The 22,656-nt window shown below is 36.1% G+C and overlaps 1 protein-coding gene across 12 annotated transcripts in view; it reads left to right on the top strand.

Annotated features, from left to right (window-relative positions):
* The window catches only part of BTRC (beta-transducin repeat containing E3 ubiquitin protein ligase), a 169,397-nt gene that overhangs the window by 138,712 nt on the left and 8,029 nt on the right, over positions 1-22,656 (top strand). For all 12 annotated transcript variants that reach the window (XM_006095855.3, XM_006095852.3, XM_014461839.2 and 9 more), the window contains 9 exons: positions 2,826-3,057; positions 6,105-6,291; positions 10,701-10,797; positions 11,553-11,690; positions 12,162-12,280; positions 13,965-14,214; positions 14,646-14,764; positions 15,912-16,022; positions 17,432-17,510. In XM_006095855.3, coding sequence (XP_006095917.1) covers positions 2,826-3,057; positions 6,105-6,291; positions 10,701-10,797; positions 11,553-11,690; positions 12,162-12,280; positions 13,965-14,214; positions 14,646-14,764; positions 15,912-16,022; positions 17,432-17,510 — 1,332 coding nt within the window. The remainder of the gene's footprint in view (positions 1-2,825; positions 3,058-6,104; positions 6,292-10,700; positions 10,798-11,552; positions 11,691-12,161; positions 12,281-13,964; positions 14,215-14,645; positions 14,765-15,911; positions 16,023-17,431; positions 17,511-22,656) is intronic.

A 22,656-nucleotide genomic window follows, 5' to 3' on the forward strand; every position in this document is an offset into this window, starting at 1 on the left:
GGAAGAGGGTTGATAACAAAGGCCTTTACCTTTGTTATCTCTACAAATGTAATATCTTCATTACAAATGAAATTAATATTACAGTGGCATTTATCCTTAGACATACCCTATCCTTAGAAGTTTTAAAATCAATTTTATTAAGGTAACTTACATATAATAAAATACACCCATTGAAAGTATACAGTTTGATGAATTTTGGCAACTGTATACACCTGTGTAACAACTGTAGAACATTTTCATTGCCCCCAAAACTCTTCTGCCCTTAACTCAGTCTGTCCCACCCCCACATTCAGCCCCATGCTACCACTGATTTATTTTTATTATTATAAATTAGATTTGTTATCCTTAGAGTTTCATATAAAGAGAATCATAAAGTATGTACTCTTTTGTGCCTGGCTTCTTTTGTTCAGCATGTTTTTGAGATTTATCCTTGTCATTTTGTGTATCTGTAACTTTATCAGTTCAGCTCTTGATGGACAGTGGGATTTTTTCAGTTTGGGACTCTTATTCATAAGCAGCTATGAAAATTCATGTACAAGTGTTTTGTGTGGAAATATGTTTTCATTTGGAGGAATAAGTACCCAGGAGTGGAATTGCTGGCTCATATAATAAGTATGTTTCACTTTATAAGAAACTGTCAACCGGTTTTTCTGAAGTAGTTGTACCAGTAAACATTACTGCCAGCAATGTATGAGAGACCCAATTGCTCCGCATTCTTGCCAATACTTGGTATGGTCACTCTCTTTACTTTTAGCCCTACTAGTAAGTTTGTAGTGGTGTCTTGTGATTTTATTTGCGTTTTCTAGTCATAATGATGTTCATGTGCTTATTGGCCATCCCTGGATCTTTTTCTGTTAAGTGTCTCTCCAAGTCTTTTGCCTACTTAAAGAAAAAGGGTTGTTTTCTTACTGAGTTCTGGGAGTTCCTTATATATTTTTAGATAGAAGTCCTTTATCAAATATATATATTGTGAATATTTTCTCATAGTTTATGATTTGAATTTTCATTTTCTTAACTGTTTTTTTTGAAACCAGAAGTTTAAAATTTTACCACATACTGACTTATCTATGAAATGTATGCCTATCCACATAGCAACAAGATTTCCTCTTATATTTTTTCTAGAAATTCTACATATAAATCCAGAATCCACTTAAGTTAATTTTTGTTTGTGATCTAAAGTAAAGAGCAAGTTCATTTTTCTAAATAGATATCCAGTTGTTTCAGCATCATTTGTTGAAAAGACTATCCTTTCCCGATTGAATTATCTTAGTACCTTTCTCAAAAATCAACTGACTATATGTGAGTCTGGAAATCAATGGAAAAAATATCCTTGGGTGAGGATTAAAAAAAAAATCTATCAAGGGTTGGCCAGTTCTCATCCAGAGGCTCTGGGGGGAAATTCTCTTCTTCGCTCATTGTTGTTGGCAGAATTCAGTTTCTTGCCTTTGTAGGGTTGAGATCCCCATTTCTTTACTGGCTGTCAGCTCTTGGAGGCTGCCTGCATTCCTTGCCATGGTCTCCTTCCTCTTCCGCCACCAACTCTGCTTTTACAGAGCTCATTTGATTAGATCAGACCCACCAGAGTAAATCTCCCAACCTTAAGGTCAACTAATTTGGGACCTTAATTAAATCACAGCAGTATCTACATGTTTGTTTGAAAAACTGAAAGATGTGTGTACATCAGTAGCCAAGCTTCTTGGGACCATCATATAATTTTGCCTAGCCCCTTATCCTGCTTTAGTTTTCTCATAGCACTGTAGACATTATATTTCCTATTTATTTGGTTGTTTTTAACTTGCTGTACACACTAGAACATAAGTTCCCCCAATGATAGACTGTTATTTTTGTTCAGTGTTGTATTCCTAGCACCTAGGACAATGTTTGGCATGTTGTAAATGCTTAATTAATATTTATTGACTGAACCAATTAATAAAAAATACTTTATGGCATTTAATTTTTATGACAGTGGAGATGGGATTTTTTTTTGGGGGGGGGGGGTGGAGAAAGAAGAGTAGATGAAGCATATAAATGTTATTTGAGCTTTAGCTCCAAAGGTACCATAGTCTCAAATTAGTCATTGGCCTTTCTTTGTATGGAGGATTTCTTATTTGACTATTAAAAAATAAGTTGTCAGTAATTGTATAAATGTCTAGTAACTGATATATACAAGAAAAAGCAAATTATAAATTAATGTATTTTAAAACTGAACAAAAGGTTTTATATAAGCCTTAAAGAAAATAGGAAAAATCAATGGAAGAATGAAAATAAGGAGCTAACCCAGCCTACATCCCCAACAGAAGTGAAGACAGAACTTGCTCTTAGTTATTTTCATCAGTCTTCCATCCTACAGCATCTCAGTGCAGAGCTGTGTGCCACTTCTGCTCTAACTGCAAAGCCATTTTTTGCATTTTCTACTTATTCTTATCCAAGAAGCTTTGCTGTTGAACCATTTTCTGCAGAATTAGGTCCAAATTCCTTTGCCTGGCAAAAGAAAAAGGAAATTAACTTTCTTGGCTTGCTAGTAATAGTAACAACATGCTTTCAGCTTTTGGTTTTCATCTATATATATCCCCAAATAATGTCTTCCTATGAACGTTTGGAAATGGATGCCTCGTCATCCAGCAATATTCCCAATTTACCAACTTACTATGGTATTTCTGTGTCTTTCCTTGTAATTGCTGTTCACAAATATTCAATTAGTAAGTGTAACAGTGAGCTCTATCATATAGACATAACATAGCATGCAAGACCAACAAATTATATATTTCCCTCATTTTCAATACTTACTGTTATGTGTGTGTGTTTTTAATCCACCCTTTCTACAGACAAAACTTGCCAATGGCACTTCCAGTATGATTGTGCCCAAGCAACGGAAACTCTCGGCAAGCTATGAGAAGGAAAAGGAACTGTGTGTCAAATATTTTGAGCAGTGGTCAGAGTCCGATCAAGTGGAATTTGTGGAACATCTTATATCCCAAATGTGTCATTACCAACATGGGCACATAAACTCGTACCTTAAACCTATGCTGCAGAGGGATTTCATAACTGCTCTGCCAGGTATGTCTACGGGTGTTTGTGAGCCATTAATTTGCCTGGAAGATATGTTACAATGGTAATAGTACTGGATCTTAGCTATACATCTTTTTAAGTCTTTTTTGGCTTCATTTTTACAAACTGAGTCCTTTAATCGTACCTTCTTGGAATATAAATACAAAAAAAAATCAAATTCTGGAGATAGCAACTGCTCTTTTCCCTATCTTCTCCCTATCTCATGCTCTTCTACTCACCCTGTTTACCCACACACTGGTTCAAGTAACATCTTTTCTGAAGCATTATCTGGTTTGAGATGTATCTTAGTTTCAAGATATGTTAACTTATATACTTGCCTTTGGATTTCTAAGAGAGTTTATCAACAGAATATTTAAATTGTAGGAATGAAAAAGAAACATTTTTGAGTATTTTAGAAAAAAGGGTATCTCAGCAGCCTTGCTGTGACATTAAATATGTAAATTCCAGGCTTTACAATCTCACTGTGCACGGTAATCAAATACCTATTGTAATAATAATATATATATATACATATATATGCACACACACTCATATATATGTATACACACACAAACATATGAACATTTTAAAGCTTTTATCACATGTACCAAATTATCCTCTAAGAAAAATATACCAACTTACACCCTCCCCAAAACTGCTTATTACCACTTGCTTAATCTTTGCCAATTATAACTTTTTAAAAATTTTTTGTTTTTCCAAAATTGCATTTTAAATTTCCCTTTAAAACAAAAGAAATGCATGTTTATAAATTAGAAATAATCATTTTAAAGCTGAATTTGTACCTGTATCTTTTGTTAAATAGAATAGATTTCTGCCCCCTCTTCACTCATTGGATTTTGTTTTAGCCACAGGCAAACAGTTTTCTGTGCGAACAACCTGTGTGTACCTCATTACTGTGCTCTCCCCCTTCACTGAGACATGTTACTATCTCAAGCATATACCACTACGAATTGAACAGGAGTTGATTAGACCATTGTATCCCTTTACCTAATAGTGATTCCTGGTGTGTATCTGCTGACCACTTTATAAGATATTAAATCATCAGTCTAATGCTTTACAGCCATTTTAACTTATAAACCTATACCATCTGGCTACATTTAGTAAACCAAACTACTTCAAAAAATGCCTGTAATCCATTAATGTAATGGGTTTGTTTGGAGTGTTAGGTGAAATTACTTCCAAAGAGTTATTATAGGGACATTGTGAAAGATCAGGAGCAATTTGATGGCAGCCATTAAAAGCACAGGAATGGATTTTGGAAACTTCTGATGGTGTAGAAAGTTTCAGTATAAAGATGCAGGATTTGCATCATCACTGTATTTTGCATGAAGAGCTAATTTTTATATTTTAATTGGCTTATAATCATGTTCCTTTAATAAGAATGAGGCGATGGATGCTTCCATCTGCTTATGCTTAAATATGAAATGTGATTGCCCTGTCCTGGTGACTCAGTTGCTTGGAGTGTCATCGTGTACACAAAAGGTTTTGGGTTTGATTCCCTGTGAGGACACATACCCAGGTTACCAGTTTGGTCCCTGGGGCCTGTATGGGAGGCAACTGATGTTTCTCCCTCTCCCTCTCCCTCTCCCTCTCCCTCTCCCCCTCCCCCTCCCTCTTCCTCCCTCCCCCTCCCCCCTCCCTCCTCCCCCTTCCTCTCCTCTTTTCCCTCTGTCTCCCCCTCCATCTTCCCCTCCCCCTCCGTCTCCCTCTTCCTCCCTCCTTCCCATTAATTCTCCCTCCTTCTCCCCTATTCCTGTCTCTAAAATCAATGAACATATCCTCAAATGAGGATTAAAAATAATACATATACATATATATACACGAATGTGATCCTAGCCAAATAAGGTCCACTTGACACTTATTTTCTAAATCTTCTGAAAAGTGAGATAATACCCATACAATCTTTATAGTTACAATAATGTTTAAACACATTTGGATTGTTGCTAATGGCGTCCAAGTGTGTCTTCATATGATTCAGGGGAAAGGCACAAGATGGAATATGGTATTCTGTTCTGTTTAAGTTTGTGCCTAAGGGAGTCAAGTTTGAAGGAATCCTTCAGTACTATTTAAGTCTTTAGCAAACTTTGATATGTAACATGTAAAGAGAAAGAACTTTGAATGTTTTTGTCTCACTTGTGAATTAGCACAGCAGCCAAAAGGTTTATTAGTGAGATCATCCTATTTTATAGGATCTGTTCCTCTGAGGCCTCAGTATAGATTTGAGTGGTAGAAAAGTGTAATTGGGAAGCCCATCTAGTTTACTCAGCTCAAGATCTACTTCCACTGTGTTTTGCTCTGTACATCCTACAAAATAGTCTCTGAAATTCTAACTAAGTTATCTATTGGTTTGGGATTATTTTCATTTTTTGGTACTGTCATTTAGGTTTTATAGCAGCAACTATTCTCAAATATAGTTTTTTTTAAACATCTGAAATTAAACTCATCCTTGAACTTAAACATTCCTTTCTGTCTTTCCTCTTGGGATGTTCCTATACCAATCTGTATTTCCTTCTTCTCTTCTTTCTGCATGCCCAAAATTCTATAGCCCAGCTCATTCTGACTTAGTGCCTCTCCCCCAGTACATTTAAAGGATATTTCTTTTACTGAACAGCTTTGGAACTGCAGCAGTAATAGAAACAGAATGAGAAATGGACCTAATATAGAGATTTGGGGGGGTCTGAATCACAGAGTTTGAGATGCCATCCATAGAACATCCCCTAGTGCTGAAATCCATACAGATAGATGTGAATTGTTTTCTGGAATCCTTTTTATTTTTAATGTCTTGGGGGGTTTGCTGGATGTTAGCTTTAACTTCCTTATCTAAAGGAAGATAGAAAATACTGTTCATTTCTATAACCTTATGGAAAAATTATTGACACTCATTTGACCTAAGTTTCTGTTTGAAAAAGAAACTGGACACACTAGGGACAGTGATGTGCCTTCATAACAGAATAAATGCTGTTTTGTTTCAAAGACCTTTTGCAAAAAATCATTTACCATCTATGTTCTTCTTTGCCTCCTTCCCCCACCAAAAGCTCGGGGTTTGGATCACATTGCTGAGAACATTCTGTCATATCTGGATGCCAAATCACTATGTGCTGCTGAACTTGTGTGCAAGGAATGGTACCGAGTAACATCTGATGGCATGTTATGGAAAAAGCTCATCGAGAGAATGGTCAGGACAGATTCTCTGTGGAGAGGCCTGGCAGAACGAAGAGGATGGTGAGCCTTTTAACTTTTTTACTATTAGAGCTTCAGGACCTGGCCACTCATTCATTGGAATGTTGTTGAGAACCAGTGAGGCCATTCTCATTTAATACAGTGATTTTGCTGGTTTATAGCAAAAAATGTAGAATAGTTGTTCATGTACTAGGCAGTTTTTCTTCTGACCAATCACACATAAATGACATTATAATGTGTTAATACTGCTTTACAGAAAATAACAAAAAACGTGACTAGCCTTCCTTTTTAAAGCATTCTGTTCTCTGGGCAGAAACAGTATTCTGAAAAAGGGCTGAGGGGCAATTTATAAGGCAAGTAGATGACTTTGAATCACGTAGAAGCCATCAGATCCAGCTTTCCCCTAAAACAATCCAGAACAAATAATTATTTTCTCCTTTAGAAGATTTCTTGCCTTTAGGCCATGCCTGGGGTGTTTTATTGCCTTTGTAATCAAAATTATTTTTATGCCCAACTAAAATAAGAGCTATAGCCATCAGAAAAGTGAAAAATGGAATTTGGTATAAATAATGGTTTTTTTCATAAGACATATTTTTTCAAGATTTTACTGCTTAAGCTTGAATTCTTTAAGGCATTTTATAGTTAGCAGTCTGAGACTTACCAGTTTTGTTGTTTTGTTAATGTAATGGTACCATTTTGTTAGAACTTCTGGAAGATTCTTCTATATATAATTTGCTCTCAGAGGATACCTCTAGAATGTCACTATAAGAAAGTCAGCTATGAATATTTCTATAAAATAAAGGTGACATTAAATATTTTAGTTGATAGATATGCATCAGCAGACATATGTGTGCTTGGTATTATTCTGAGTAATGAATTTTATCAGTTTTTTACCTTGGATCATAAAGAGATACAAAACAATTAAAAATGGAGGATCAGCTTTTCTTAGCAATTTTCATTATAATATAGTTGGCTCCCTTTTATCTTTGAAATTAATTGGTATGTAATAAACAAAACGCCCTGTAAATTTTATATCAAGTATTGCAAGAGAGTTCTGTCATTCTGGCTATTACGAAGACTTTAATATTTCTCTCAAATTCAGTTAAGGGGAGAAAATGCCAGGCAATTGTTTGGCTATGTAAAAATTGCATAAATGAAAGCATACTGTTATTTCTCCTTCCCCAAATATTTTTTCTATCCTCATTTATTTCACTATATAGAAAAATAGAAACCTTATCTCATAACTTATTCCGTACTTTGGAATAAATTCTTTATAGTATAAAAAACAAAATAGTATGTAGCTGTATGGTATTCAAAGTCCATCATTTTGTTAAGCGTGCCAAGACCAACCTTAGAAATAGAGCGGGCAGTTGCTTACATGGGAACATTGGAGGGCAGCAAGGACTATTTCTCTGCCCCTCAAGGGGGGGAGGGAATGAAAAGAAACTCTCCTCCAAATCACTCCTGACCTGAAATTTCCGTTATAGAGATTCATCCCCATGGCCATAAAGGTTTGTTCCCTGTTAAAACACACTTTGGTCCCATTTGGACTATAAAGGATAGTGAACCTTTATCAGACATTGGGAGTTTACAGTCTTTATTTTTTAAGATAGTGAGAACAAGAAGTATATGGGCAGATTTGAGCAGATGCATGTAAAAATGCCAAAAATCAACACAGTCTTCACAATTTTGCTTAGAGTTGGCACTAAACAGCAAGATCTGTTATGTTAGTTATACAGGAAAAAATATAAGATCATTGAAGAAATGGCTTTGGGGCTTTTTAAAAGGGGTGTGTGGAGGTATAACTGAAAAATAATCCAGGATCCAACTGTAATGATCACTCTTTCCCCTGTCTCTTCAACCATAGGAACCCACTCCTGCTCTTTTGAATACCCTTCCGAGTTCTGACTATTATATTCCTTTGTCTTTGTCCACATTTGTCATCTTAACTTAATGTAGCCCCATGAAATTACAAGTTTTTTTCCACTTCCAGTATCACCTTGACATTCTGTGGCTGCTTCTATTTTTACATGTTGCCTTTCTTCCTGTGTTAGTATTCTTCCCCCACTTAAAAAAAATTTTTAGTGTATGGTCAGTTATTCATTTTATTCTTTTAAGTTACCTTACCAAGCCTACTATGTCAATCAAGTCCCCCAAATGCTGTCATTGATAGTTTTGCCCATTTTGTCCAACCAAAAATAAATAAATAAATACAGTTTTCTAATAAAGCTTTGGGTTTAACTTCTACTTTGCTGTTGTAATTTATATCTAAATGAATTTGATAGTCTGACCCTATGTGAACTCCATCTTCTCTCTTGAATAATACTGAATGTGCTCTCTCTGCTCAGTAATGGTAACTCTTAAAAATATGATAAAAGACAACTTGGGGAAAGTCTATTTTCTTAATTAGCAGGTCACATTTTATGAAAACATTCTGAATTTAATATTTAGCATTTAGCATGTACTCACACTCTCAGAGGTACTAGGCATTTCATATAGAAATGTCCCCTGTTGTCAGAGAGCTTCCATCTAAAAGATTTTGACTTATAGACTGAGAAACCAGTTTTAAATACCTAGATACCCTTTTTTGTAGCACCTCTGATTTGAAGAAATTCAGATACTTTAGCAAGCCATGGTAACTATGGTGCAGTAGAAAATAATCACAGGTTTATATAATTTCTCTTTCCTTAGGATGTAGAAATAGTTTCATTCATTATGAAGAAATCCTGGGATGCCTGTGTATAATTGCAGAGATTAAAAAGAGGACAGGAATCTCTGAAGAATGGTGGACATTGAGAGACAATAAAGTATTTCAGAGTATGGGATCTGAAGTCAGACTTAGATTCAAACCTCAGCTCTACTCACTAGCTATGTGACCTTGGGCAAGTTTCTTAACCTCCCTGATGTTTGATTTCTTTATCTGTAAAATTAATGTAGTGACTCCTACCTCATTAAAGGATGTTGCAGTTGAAATTATTAAATTATAATTATTAACCAGATTTAGAATTTCTTCATTCAGAATCTATTGTTTGTCTGCAGTGTGTTGCTAGAATAAGATTGTTTAGAGAAGAGTTTTAACTTTTTAAAGCCAGAATTATTTCAATGTATCTTGTTTGCCCTTTATGTTGGTGTATCCTATTGCTTGTTCCTATTTGTCCCTTTTTTAAAACTATTTTTTAGTATCTCCACTGCAGATTTCCCTTTCCGTATTAACACAGAAGTCAGAGCCAGCGGCTACCTTTCTGATAGGAAATTTTCTCAACTAATTTTCAAGGTGTATAATAGGAAGAGGGCAGGAGAGAAGCGCTCCTAGAGACATTGAACAATTAATTATATTGTAATGGAGCTATAGAGGGAGGAGTAGATGACTGGCCCAGAGAACACATGATTTCTCTAGTGCCAGGATTACACTCAGAGGCATTTCTGCCTATCTCCACTTCGCAAGGCACAGTGCCAGTGAGAACAGCAGTTAGTACACCCATAGTGGGGTTTACTAGCTTCCACACCGTGTTTGGTGGGTTCTTAACTTCAGGATAAGGAATTAAATTTTTTACCCAGCAGGAAGTGATTGCCATTTACTGATTTTTTTTTGTAGCAAAGATCTAGCTTGGGATATGAGCATTCCAAAGATGTGCTGTCATAAGGAAGGAGATGCTAACAAATGTTGCTCACTGGAATCAAGGAAAGGCAGTAAAATGCGTGTATGTATGTACATAGCCAGGAACACACCTGTGAAAGTCAATTTCATGCTTTAGACTTGACAGCACAGTGCTTGTAGGCATTTCTTTTCATCTTCTTCCATACCTGCTCTGAACACTCCTGTGATCCCTTTGTTTTCTGTGCAAATGAACTGAATTGCTCCTTTCAAGCATAGCTACACTGATCACCAGGGTGCCTGAGTTGCCAACAAACCTTAACCCCATAAATGAAGACAAAAAAAAGTGTTCTTTATGACAGAGGCGTTCCTACTGCCCATGATGCGAGGCTCCACTGACTAGCACAGCTTTACTCAGTGAAAAAAAGGCTGTGGGACATGTGCCTAGCTGTTCAAATGTAGTACATAGATATCGTCATGAATAAAATTTTCAAAAGATAAGGCCAATAATTCTGTCTATCCAGAGGTCTAATAGAACAATAGTTGGATTCTGGTTATATGTATTTCATTTAAGTATGGACATTATAATATTCCAGAAGGCCTGATACTCGATGTTCTACACTGGAAATCATCATGTTTTACCCAAAAGCAAATCGATATTGGCCCAGTTCCTTAGAGCCCAGAAAGTTACTCCTTGATGTGGAACTCCTGAAACCAGACTTAACTTCACTCCTCTCCAGGCTAGTTATGGAGACTATTTAGAATGATAGTTGTCAAAACGCTTTGAAGAAATATGAAGCTCCTTATGAATGCATACTATTGTGATTTTTATTATGAAATATTTGTGTTTTTTTAGGGGACAGTATTTATTCAAAAACAAACCTCCTGATGGGAATGCTCCTCCCAACTCTTTTTATAGAGCACTTTATCCTAAAATTATACAAGACATTGAGGTAAGAATCTATGTATATTTAGGTATTTGCCAAATACTAGAGAATCATCAACATTCTTCAGTAACAGCATTGTTACAGCAAACCCATTAAGGTTTATTGATGTGAGTTAAAAATCAATTTCTTTGTAAGAGAATAGAGTCGGTAAAATATAGTAAATTGCCAGGCAAAGATTTGTGTTTAAAAGTTATTTACTGATAGATAGATAGATGGATGGATAGATAGATAGATAGATGAGAGAGATTATGATGTCTTCATATAACATCAGTGAGACTGCACTCTTAACCTGATATTCAGATATCTTCTCAATTGAGCCTCCATGGAGATTCACTGGTAGAAATGACCACCATGTAGGAAGCCCACTGAGCACATAACTTCATGTGGCTCATAGATTGTCTTCTCTCAGTGAGCAGTCTCTTTCCACCAGGTTTATTATTTAATTGAATGAATTTTATGAAGAGTTCTAGAAAATAATCTTTAATAACTTTACAAATGAAAAAATGTTTAATAATTTTAAATAGTGGCTTTTGTTTGTTTGTTTGTTTGTTAATCCTCATCCGAGGATATTTTTCCATTGAGAAAGTGGAAGGGAGGGGGAAAGACAGAGAGAGAGAAAACATATTTTTAGTTTGCCTTAAGTTTTAAATAGCCAATAGAGTGAAGCATTGAGCATTTGTCATTGGTTGCATGAAAGCTAGATAAGTGTTTAGTTCTGTTCCCTTCCTAATTACTGCCTCTTTACCATTCCTTCTTCTCAGACAATAGAATCTAATTGGAGATGTGGTAGACATAGTTTACAGAGAATCCACTGCCGAAGTGAAACCAGCAAAGGAGTTTACTGTCTGCAGTATGATGATCAGAAGATAGTAAGCGGCCTTCGAGACAACACTATCAAGGTGAGATTTCTTCAGGGGTGGGAAAGTAGCTGAAGAAGCTAGGGTGACCACATTCATAAAACAATCCAAAGCATAAATTCTAAGTATTATTTCCAGGAAGTAAGTGAGCATTTAAGGTTGTTTCTAGTCCCAAAGCCAAAATCAGTTCCTTAAAGGACAGATACCTGCTTCCCCCAAGAAGAGCATATAAATGGATTGTTAACTTCTCTTCTTGAAGTTCACTGAATGAGCTATTACTCTTAGCCCTCACATAATTATAGGCTACCCCTGTTCCTTAATGAAAAGGATAAAGTCTGCATTAGTACTGAAGCCACATATATGTAGGTGCTTAGCAATACCTAGAGAAAAGAATGCATTCCACACTACTCTGAGCTTTGATTCTTTGAGGGTATCAAACACATAATAGAGCCAGCAAGTCTCTGCAGCACCCCATTATCACAGTGATCAAAAGGATCTTGTTTGCCCTCCTAGATCTGGGATAAAAGCACATTGGAATGCAAGAGAATTCTCACAGGCCACACGGGTTCTGTCCTATGTCTCCAGTATGACGAGAGGGTGATTATAACTGGATCATCGGATTCTACAGTCAGGTAGAAAATTTCAAACGACTTTTTGAACTCAAATATCAGATCCACTCTGTCTTTGTCATATATAGTAATTCTGTGTATATCTGCATGAGCACAGTTCTAAAACTTCATAACTAAAGAAGAAGAAACCATCAGCTCCCCCCACCCGTTGTGTTAATCTAGAACTAAAAACTTGAATTAGGAATGATTAAGGTAAGTTTACATTTTTATACATTTGAGAAACTACACTTTCTGTTTTAATTTGCTAGAATCATCCATTACAGAAACTTGGTAAACCTTGCATTCTTACAAAAACCACCTCACAAGGGAATGACATGAATGAAATGAAACCTTCCTTTCAGGGGGTTATAACTGTAGTGTAGGCATGTGTTATCTCCTTTAAAATGTGTACAGGTGAGAAATGCTCTCTTTGCCAGCCCCTCCCCTGCTGTCCCTGCAGTTTTTAATTGCAAGCTTCACTCAGGGAGGGGCCTTCAATTTCCAGAGGCATTAGTAATTTGATGACACAGTCATTATGCTGCTGGAGTCCAGTGTAGCTTGAGTTCTGGGTACCAGAAGCACTGCTGGAAACCTCTGTTAGAAATTTTGCCTTAAGCTAAAGGATTTAGCAAACATAATGCATCAGAAGTAACTTTTTTAAAAATAGGGGGGAAAGCAGTTAACTGCATTGTTAGATTCTCTGAAGTTAAATGTTTACCATTCTCAGTTATCCTCTGTGAATAGAAAAAGCTGTTCTTGTTTCTTGTCTTTTGACTTAAAGGCATAGCAAACTCAGTTCTTAGTTATCGACATTTAACATTTATTGGTTCATGTGGAATGCCTCAAGGAAGCTGAAATGTAGAGGCTGACTAACATCATTTATAGGATAAGGGAAAAAATGGTTTTCTGAAAAAAGGGGTTAATCTGGAAAAAGGAATAACTTGTGTTATAAAAACCAAAGTAAATATACAAAAATAAGAGTATTAAAGTCAAATACTATATCTCATCACATAAAATTCTCAAGCTATCTAAGGGTCCTATTCTCTACTGTGAAGTCCATGTTTCCAGTTGATGGCCCTTCTTGATCCCAATCCCCATTCAAAGCTCAGAAGTGGAGACTTAGACTTAGGGTCTAAGTAATCTTGGGCCTTGACCTGTGTGGTGAAATCTAAGATTCAAAGACATCAAGATCAAATCCATAGCATTAAATCAGTCTGTTATGGAAGCTTCTTGGCCTATATCAGTTCTAGTTCCTGAGGGCTATCCATAGGACACTAATGCTGCTGTTATTAATCAGATCCCCAGTTTTAAATGTATCTTATTAATGGTATCAGATTGAATTTCTGAAGTTTTATAATAATCTTGAGATCTGGGCCCAATTAGTAGGTGATAGTGGCTGCTACCTCATTCCTACTCCCTACACATGCCCACATTTGAAGTAGTGTGTCTTTAAGCATTTCACATTGGCAGCATCCTATCTTCTTGCTTTTCCCACTCTCCCATTCCAGCCCTCTATCTACCACTTCCCTGTGATCCATCAGTATTCTTTACCTCTGTTCAACTTCAAAAATGCAGAAGAGTAGAGTATAGTACTAGTATGAAAGTGGGGTGGGGAGGGTGGGAAGCACAGTGGTCAAATATTGGTAGTACATTGTAGCATCAGTACCTTCAAAATCTCAGATAGCCTTCTTAATGATGTTTGTTCCAGGGTGTGGGATGTAAATACAGGTGAAATGCTAAACACGTTGATTCATCATTGTGAAGCAGTTCTGCACTTGCGTTTCAATAATGGCATGATGGTGACCTGCTCCAAAGACCGTTCCATTGCTGTATGGGATATGGCCTCCCCAACTGACATCACCCTCCGGAGGGTGCTAGTCGGACACCGAGCTGCCGTCAATGTTGTAGACTTTGATGACAAGTACATTGTTTCTGCATCTGGAGATAGGACAATAAAGGTAAGTTTCCGACGTAAGAGTAGGGGAGTTCATGTGAAAATCTGATCAAGGGCTATTTCATATTAAAACATCACTGTAGACTAATTAAATATTTAAGTAATGGTAATAAATGAGACAAGTTATGTGACAATTTTGGTTAGGTATTTTATTACTATAAGTAATGGTGAGTGTAAGAAGGGCAGGAGTAAATTTAGGTTCAAGAAAATTTGTCTATAAGACCAGACTAACACCATAGAGTAAATCAATTTGAGAAATCCTATGTGATAGCAACGAGCTACAAATTAGCCCTATATTACCATGAATCAAACTTGTCATTGATTTGGTCTGGCTTGATAACTTGGTTTAGTCCTTGCCCCTCCAGGACTCCACTTGCCGTAGATATTACTAGTGAGAGCACCAAATCAACTGCCAAATGCCATACTCTGTTTCAGGTGTGGAACACTAGTACTTGTGAATTTGTGAGGACCTTAAATGGACACAAACGTGGCATTGCCTGTTTGCAGTACAGAGACAGACTGGTCGTTAGTGGTTCATCTGACAACACTATCAGGTGAGCAGCGGGTGCCTTGTCTAGAAGGGATCATTATTTCCTACCATTCATTGTTTGTGCACAGTTCAAACAAATCTTCAACTATGTTATGTTTATTATAAAATGTTTTTTCTTTCTGTAGCTTCTCGCAGGTCAAAAGTTTGCCCCAAGCAGAGAGGCAGCACAGCAAATCCTTTTGTTGATGTATTTCCTCCCTGTAATAGTTTTATCACCAGATAGACCTATTTAAAAGGTACTGCTTGAATGAGGAAGTGGGCAAGAGAGATACGCAGATTGAGGTTGAAAGCCCTTCTCTTTAAATTTCACCTGTCTACAGTTGGAAAGGGCTAATAAATAGCTAAAGGCCATTTCTCTCTGCCCATGGTCTAAAAAAAAGAAACAAGATTTGTTTCCCTACTAGCAAGTGTGCATTTTATTTTCTTAGTATTGCATAATTGGCTAGGGAGTTACCAGTCTGAAATTATAATGAATCCACTAATTGAAGTATTTTTGGTGTTTTCCCGTCACAAAGATGAACAAATTCATCTTTAAATTGTATTTGGATGATTTATCAATCCTCTCAATTCCTTCAAAGTACTAAGAGGATGAAATTATCATTCCTAGAAATCATCTGGATTGGTCTGAAAGCATACAGTTTTTGTATATTAGCATATAAAAGTTTTTGAGAACTTCTTTTGTGTTTCCATTAAATGAGAAAGACTATCCTGCAATGGGTGAAAGCAGAGTGTGTCCTCAGGAAAGAGGAAAGCAGAGAGTGTCCTCAGGAAAGAGGTGAGGTCAGGATGTCACTGACATTCTTCATCTCGTTCTTATTGGTGATTTCAGGAAGCATTGTCTTTCTTGGCTTGGTCATTTCCTTCACAGGCAACTATGTCCATTGAAGTCATCCTTTTTATGCCTTGAAGACCCTGGTTACAAAATTATATAAAGCATTGAAAATATATACTATGTTTGAACTTAAATTATATCTTTTTCTACCTGAGTTAGATGGCAGAAAGGAAATAAATTACATCGAAAGCAGTACATTTTTGCATGGGTGTTGATTTATTTTGGGGACTTTTTTAAAGACATTGAAGTATGTTATTATAACATTCCAAGCTTAGGAATGAATATATGAAAATTCACTTGACTCAGTTTTCTTTTCCAGATTATGGGACATAGAATGTGGTGCATGTTTACGAGTGTTAGAAGGCCATGAGGAATTGGTGCGCTGTATTCGATTTGATAATAAGAGGATAGTCAGTGGGGCCTATGATGGGTGAGTTTGTATCTACATCTTAATCTCTCCTGCCTTAGGATGTTAAATATAGCCTCTCCTTGTGTCTAAAAGATTATAGATTTCACAGAAAGGACCCAATACAGTAGTTCTTGTGTCTAATTTATGTATTCACCTCTCCTTTGTTTACTCTTTCAAAAATATTCTTCCCAATTATTTAATTGCACTTTTTTGCTCATGATTGTTATTGATATTTGGGATTTTGGTTATATATTTTTCCGTTTTTCCCTATAAAGCAAAGAATTGGACAAATCCAGTATAACAGGATATGCATATAAAATAGTGACTTACTATAAAACTAAAACATTGGAGGGCAATATCTATGGGGCTTAATGTGGTAGGATCTTAAATTTTGATATCTTTGAATGTTTCCAAAAGTGCAGTTCCCTTGTCTTTGCTTCTTCTAGCATTTCAGTTACAATGAGTTCAGTAATTTTTATTTTATTCAGTCTGATTTCCGGTGAATATAGAATCCATTCCTATGGATGGATCCCATGTTTAGCAATGCTAAGCACATAGTAAATTCTTATAAAAGTATATTCACTTATGAAGACCTCTTTATCATTTCTTCTTGTCAGGGTACAAAGCTACAGTTCAAATATTGGCAGCTTTTTAAATATCAGAAACTAACTTAACATTATCTTAGTGTATGAACTGACTATACTGATATGTTAAGACAATTCAAGCAGCAGGAAGTGTAGCAGACCTACTACTTCTGCTTTGAGTCAACCATCACTCTCATACCCTTGAGAAATTGTTCAGGATGTGATGACATGTTCCAGCTAGGTCCAAGGTTACATTTTCTCATTCCCAGGGTTTTGATCTGTATCCACCTTTCTTGGGTTTTATGGGTCATTTATCATGAGGAAACATGACCTATAATTAAAAGTTTAGAAGGGCTAAACTTTTCTTACTTAAATCAAAATATAAGTATTCTTAATATAAATTCCAGAACTCTTAAATGGACCCCAGTCCTCTGGTACATATGACCTGGGCCATTCTTAGAACTGACCAAAGCGAAGATGCTTCAGAGTTACAGGTTTATAGGTTTAAGTGATCTCTTATGTTACTAAGAGGCCTAATGTATAAGATCTTCTCTTAGCCCCAAAGTATAATGTAGCTTTGCCATTCACTGTCTTCATCAGTTTGGTTAAAGCTAACCTGTTTCTTGTTTTTAGGTTAACTACATATATTTTCCCCTGTTAAGACCAAGAATGAATATAAGAACCAAGTCTCCAAAACAAAAAAGTTTTTATATATTCCTGTGAGCTGCATTTATTATATAAACTATATTCACCATACATATTTATTGCCATGACGTTTTGCTATTCTTCCTGTGCTCCCTTAATTTTACTTTTAATTAAGATTTTTGTCCCCTTTTTGATCTTTAGGAAAATTAAAGTGTGGGATCTTGTAGCTGCTTTGGACCCCCGTGCTCCTGCAGGGACTCTTTGTCTACGGACTCTTGTGGTAAGAGTCTTATTGTTTAAGGGAAGTTGGGGGGTAGGAAGGAGAAGAAATTAAACATTGATGTGCTGTGGAATACAGATCTGGATTTGATAGTTAGAACCTCACAAAACCTACTACTAAGTGGAAAGGCAGCCAATACATGACAATAAAATATGTTTATATAGCGCCTTTCATCCAAAAGTGCTTTAGAGACTATATATGGAGAGAAATGTGGCAGCTGTTTAACAGCTGCACAGCAACTCTCCACATCAGTTTAGTACAGGAAGTGAATAAGAATTCTGTATCCACCAGAAACAGTAGGGGGTTCTTAGGGAGAAGGAACATAATTGCTCAAATTGGAACCTGTCCAGAATCTGAGGACCTGCACACCTGTGCCTACAAAAAGTGCCATGGGAGTCTGTGTGAACCCCTGGTCAGCCCCTTAGTTCTACATCCTATTCAAGGCATGCTGTCTCCAGCAACTTGAATCCCATCTTTTTTATTCTTTGTATATACTCCCTTGCCTGAACATCTTGACATTTGGAAGAAAAAGTGATTCAAAAAGATCTTATATCACCTTCAAAAGCACTAAATTCTTTATCATGCCAAAGGCCTGGATTAGAAAATGTTCTCAGTATAAAAGCTGCTTCTATTAGAAAAAGATTAGGTGGGGCACTAGAGAAGACAGTCTTTTGCACAACTCAGGGAAAAGATGAGAGCAAGCATTTGAAGGCCCCGTATTCTGAATCCTGGCTCAACATTTAGGTATTCCCTGCTCTGAAAAAGAGAGATACATTTCTTTGTCTTCCTTGTTGGATTTAAAGCTCATTTCAGTACAATACATGCTTTACTTTCATGTTTCACACATGTTTTTTTAAAATGTGTACTTTCATTCATTTACAATTAATCTAGGTCTGGTTTTTAAAGTATAATTTACATACAGCAAAATTTGTCCATTTTTAGTGTACTGCTATGAATTTTACAGATGTGTAACTACCACAATCAAATTATAGAAAATATCCATCATTTCCCCAAAACTGTGTCCCTTAGAATCACCCCTCGCAACTATTCATCTCATTTCTGTCCCTGTAGTTTTATTGTCTTACGAATGTCATATAAATTAAATCATACAGTATGTAGCATTTTGCCTTTGGCTCTTTTTACTTCATTTAAGATTCATCCATGTTATTGCATGTGTTAGTACTAAGTTCTTTTTTATTGTTAGGTAGTATTCCATTGTGTGGATGAACCAATTTGTTCATTCACTCACCAATTTAAGGACATTTGGGATGTTTCCAGCTTTTGGTGATACTGAAAACATTCCCATGCAGGATTTTGTATGTACATATTGTTTCATTTTTCTTGGGTAAATACCTATAACTGCAATTTCTATGATAAGTGTATGCTTAAATTTAAAAGAAGTACTAAGCTATTTTCCAAAGTGGCATTTTGGAAGTTTGCAAATGTACGCCACTTTACATTTCCACTAACAATGTATGAGAGTCCCACTTTTCCACATCCTTGATAGCACTTAGTATTGTCAGTTTTGTGTTGTTGTTTTTTTTTAAGATTTTTAAATGATTTTTAGGGAGAAAGAGAGAGAAACATTGATGCGAATGAACATTGGTCAGTTGCCTCCTTCATGCACCCTACCAGGAATCGAGCCTGCAACCTGGGCCTGTGCCCTGACCGGGAATCAAACTAGCAACCTTTCGTTGCATGGGTCTATGCCCAAGCAAATGAGCCACACTGGCCAGGGCTAGTATTGTCAGGTTTTTTTTAATTAATAACCATTTGAATGAGTATGTAATGGTTATAGTTTTAATTTGCATTTTTGTGATAACTAATGGTGTAGAACATCTTTTCATGTTCTTTTGTGAAGTGTCTGTTCAAATCTTGTCCTCATTTATTGAGTTGTCTTAAATTTTTAAAAAGAGATTTATCCTATATAATAAAAAGGTAATATGCAAATTGACCCTAACGGTGGAATGACCGGGAACGACCATTCACTATGACATGTACTGACCACGAGGGGGCAGATGCTCAATGCAGGAGCTGCCCCCTGGTGGTCAGTGAGCTCCCACGGGGAGCTCCGCTCAGCCACAAGCCAGGCTAAGGGCTGCAAGCTCTGTGGCGGTGGCAGAAGCCTCTCCTGCCTCCTCAGCAGCACTAAAGATGTCCGACTGCAGCTTAGGCCCGCTCCCTCCAGGAGCCTAAGCTGTCAGTTGGACATCCCCCAAGGGCTCCTGGGCTGCCAGAAGGATGCCAGCTTAGGCCTGATCCCCTGGGGAGTGGGCCTAAGCTGGCAGGTGGACATGCCCCAAGGGGTCCTGGACTGTGAGAGAGCACAGGCCAGGCTGAGGGACCCCCTGAGTGCCCGAATTTTTGTGCACTGGGCCTCTAGTTGAAATATAATTGACATACAATAAAATATGCAACTTAATAAATTTTAACATATGTACATACCAATGAAACTATCACTTCAACCAAGATAATGAACATATCCTCATGCCCCCTATGTAATCCTTCCTTCCCATTCTGCCCATTTCCCCCTGCTCCAGTCCCCAAGCAGCCACTAATCTGCTTTTTGTTAATATTGATTAGTTTGCATTTTTATGGTTTAATTAATGGAATCAAAAAAGAGTATGTACTCTCTTTTGCCTCTTTTCATTAAGCCTAATTATTTTTATATTCTCCTATGTTGTTGATGTAAATCAGTAGTTTATTGCTAAGTAGTATTTCATTGTATGGTTATACCACAATTTATCCACTTGCCAGTTGGTGAAAATTTGGATTGTTTCCAGTTTGGGGCTATTACAAATAAAGTTTCTATAAACATTATGTGCAAATCTTTATATGACCATTTGCTTACATTTCTCCCGGATAAATCCTAGGAGCAGAATTTCTAGATCATATGGTAAATGTACGTTTAATATTTCTAGAAACTGCCAAACTGTTTTCCAAAGTAGTTGTACCATTTAACATTGCAATACAACAGTGCAGTTACTCCACATCCTCACCAATACTTAGTGTACAGTCTTTTTAATGTGAGTCATTCCAAGTGTCCGGTGGTACCTCATTGTGATCTTAATTTGCATATTCCTAATGTTAATGTTGAGCATCATTTCATGTGTTTACTTGAACACATACCTATTTTGGTGAAGTGTCTGAATCTTTTGCCCATTTTTTTAATTGAGTGGGTTTCTTACTGAGTTTTGAGTTCATTTTTGTCGATGGTATGAGGTATGGTTTAAAATTCATATGGATATCCAGTTGTTCCAGTACCATTTATTCAAGACTATCCTTTTTCCTCTGAATTGCCTTTGCATCTTTGTCAAAACCTGTTAGCCATATATGTGGGGGTCTCTACTTATGGACCTATTCAGTTCCAATGATCTTTTTGTCTATTTGTCTATCTTGATACCATATTAACTTGGTTACTGCGGCTTTTTAATAACTCATGAAACCTAGTAGTATAAGTCCTTCAACTTCGTACTTTTCAAAGTTTTTTGGGGTCCTTTGAATTTTCATGTGAATTTTAGAATCTGCCAATTTTACCCCCCACCTCCACCCAGTAAATCTGCTGAGATTTTCATTGGGATCATGTTAAATCCAGATCAATTTCGATTGGAGAAAAGTAACTCTTAACAATACTGAGTCTTCTGATTCAGGAATACAGTATATCTCTCTATTTGTTTAGGTCTTTTAAAAAATTCTCAAAAATGTTTTATAGGTTTCAGTGTTAAAGGTCTTACACGTCTTTTGTCATATTTATCCCTAATATTTCATATTTTTAATGCTATTGTAAATAGTATTTTGAAATTTCTGGATTGTTCATTGCAAGTATGTACAAATACACTTTTACTTCTTTTTCAACCTGTGTACCTTTATTTCTCTTTCTTGTTTTCTTGTACTGACTAAGATCTTCAGTACAATGTTCAAAAGAATTAACAGTGGATGTCCTTTTCTTGGGGAAAAAGCATTTGGTCATTCACCATTGTGTGTGTGTGTGTGTGTGTGTGTGTGTGTGTGTGTGTGTGTTAGCTTTAGGTTTTTCGTAGATAAAATCGGGGTATTAGAAGTTCCTTTCTGTTCCTCGATTGCTGAGAGTTTTTATTAGAAATAGATGTTGGATTTTGTTAAATGTTTTTATCTGCATCCATTGAGATGATCTTATATTTTTACCTTTATTCTGTTAATTGGTTATTACATTGATTTTTGAATGTTAAGCACAACTTTGCATCACTACAAATTTAATGAACATTAAAAGGATAATAATAAAGGAATACTATGAACAACTCTATGCCCCAAACTTGATAACCTAGATGAAATGGACAAATTCCTTGAAAGATATCTTCCACAACTCACTTCAGAAGAAATAGACAACCTGAAAAGGGATATATGTATTAAAGAAATTGAAGCAATAATTAATAACCTTCCAGGATGGAAAGCACCAGGCCCAAATGGGTTCACTGGTGAATTCTACCAAATGTTTGAGGAAGACATTATACCAGTTCTGTACAATCTCTTTCAGAAGATATAAGCAGAGTGAATACTTCCTAATTTACTCTGGGAGGCCAGAATCACCATAATACCAAAACAAGACAAAAATATTATAAGAAAATAAAACACAATTTCATAACTAATATGAGTTTATTAGGTAGACTTTTTGGTAATATTGTAAACCATTTGCTTCAGATTTAAGTGTGATCTTTACTCTCCTTATGTTTAGTGATTTCACAATAAGGGAAATTTCTGAAACTATTTTAAAGGTATGCCAGTATTTTTCAAATATCAATAAAATGAAGTAACTTATATTAAGATAAATTTTAACAAAATATTAGGAGATTGAATGCAACAGTGTATAAAAAGAATTACACATCATGATTAAGTAAGATTTATTCAAGTTATACAAAGCAGGTGTAATATTCAGAAACCAGTTAATGTAATCCATCACATCAAAGGTTAAAGAAGAAAAAGCACATGACTATATCAATAGATACATTTGGCAAAATCTAACATCTATTCGTGATAAACTCTCAGCAAACTAGAAATAGAGAGGAACTGTTTCAACTTCATAAAGAAAAATGCAAATTAAAACTCCAATAAAATACCACTATACTACAAATCTATCAAAATAGCTAAAATTTAAAAGATTGACAGTATC

This window comes from Myotis lucifugus, unplaced genomic scaffold (genome assembly GCF_000147115.1).
Source record: "Myotis lucifugus unplaced genomic scaffold, Myoluc2.0 scaffold_162, whole genome shotgun sequence".
NCBI lineage: Eukaryota > Metazoa > Chordata > Mammalia > Chiroptera > Vespertilionidae > Myotis > Myotis lucifugus.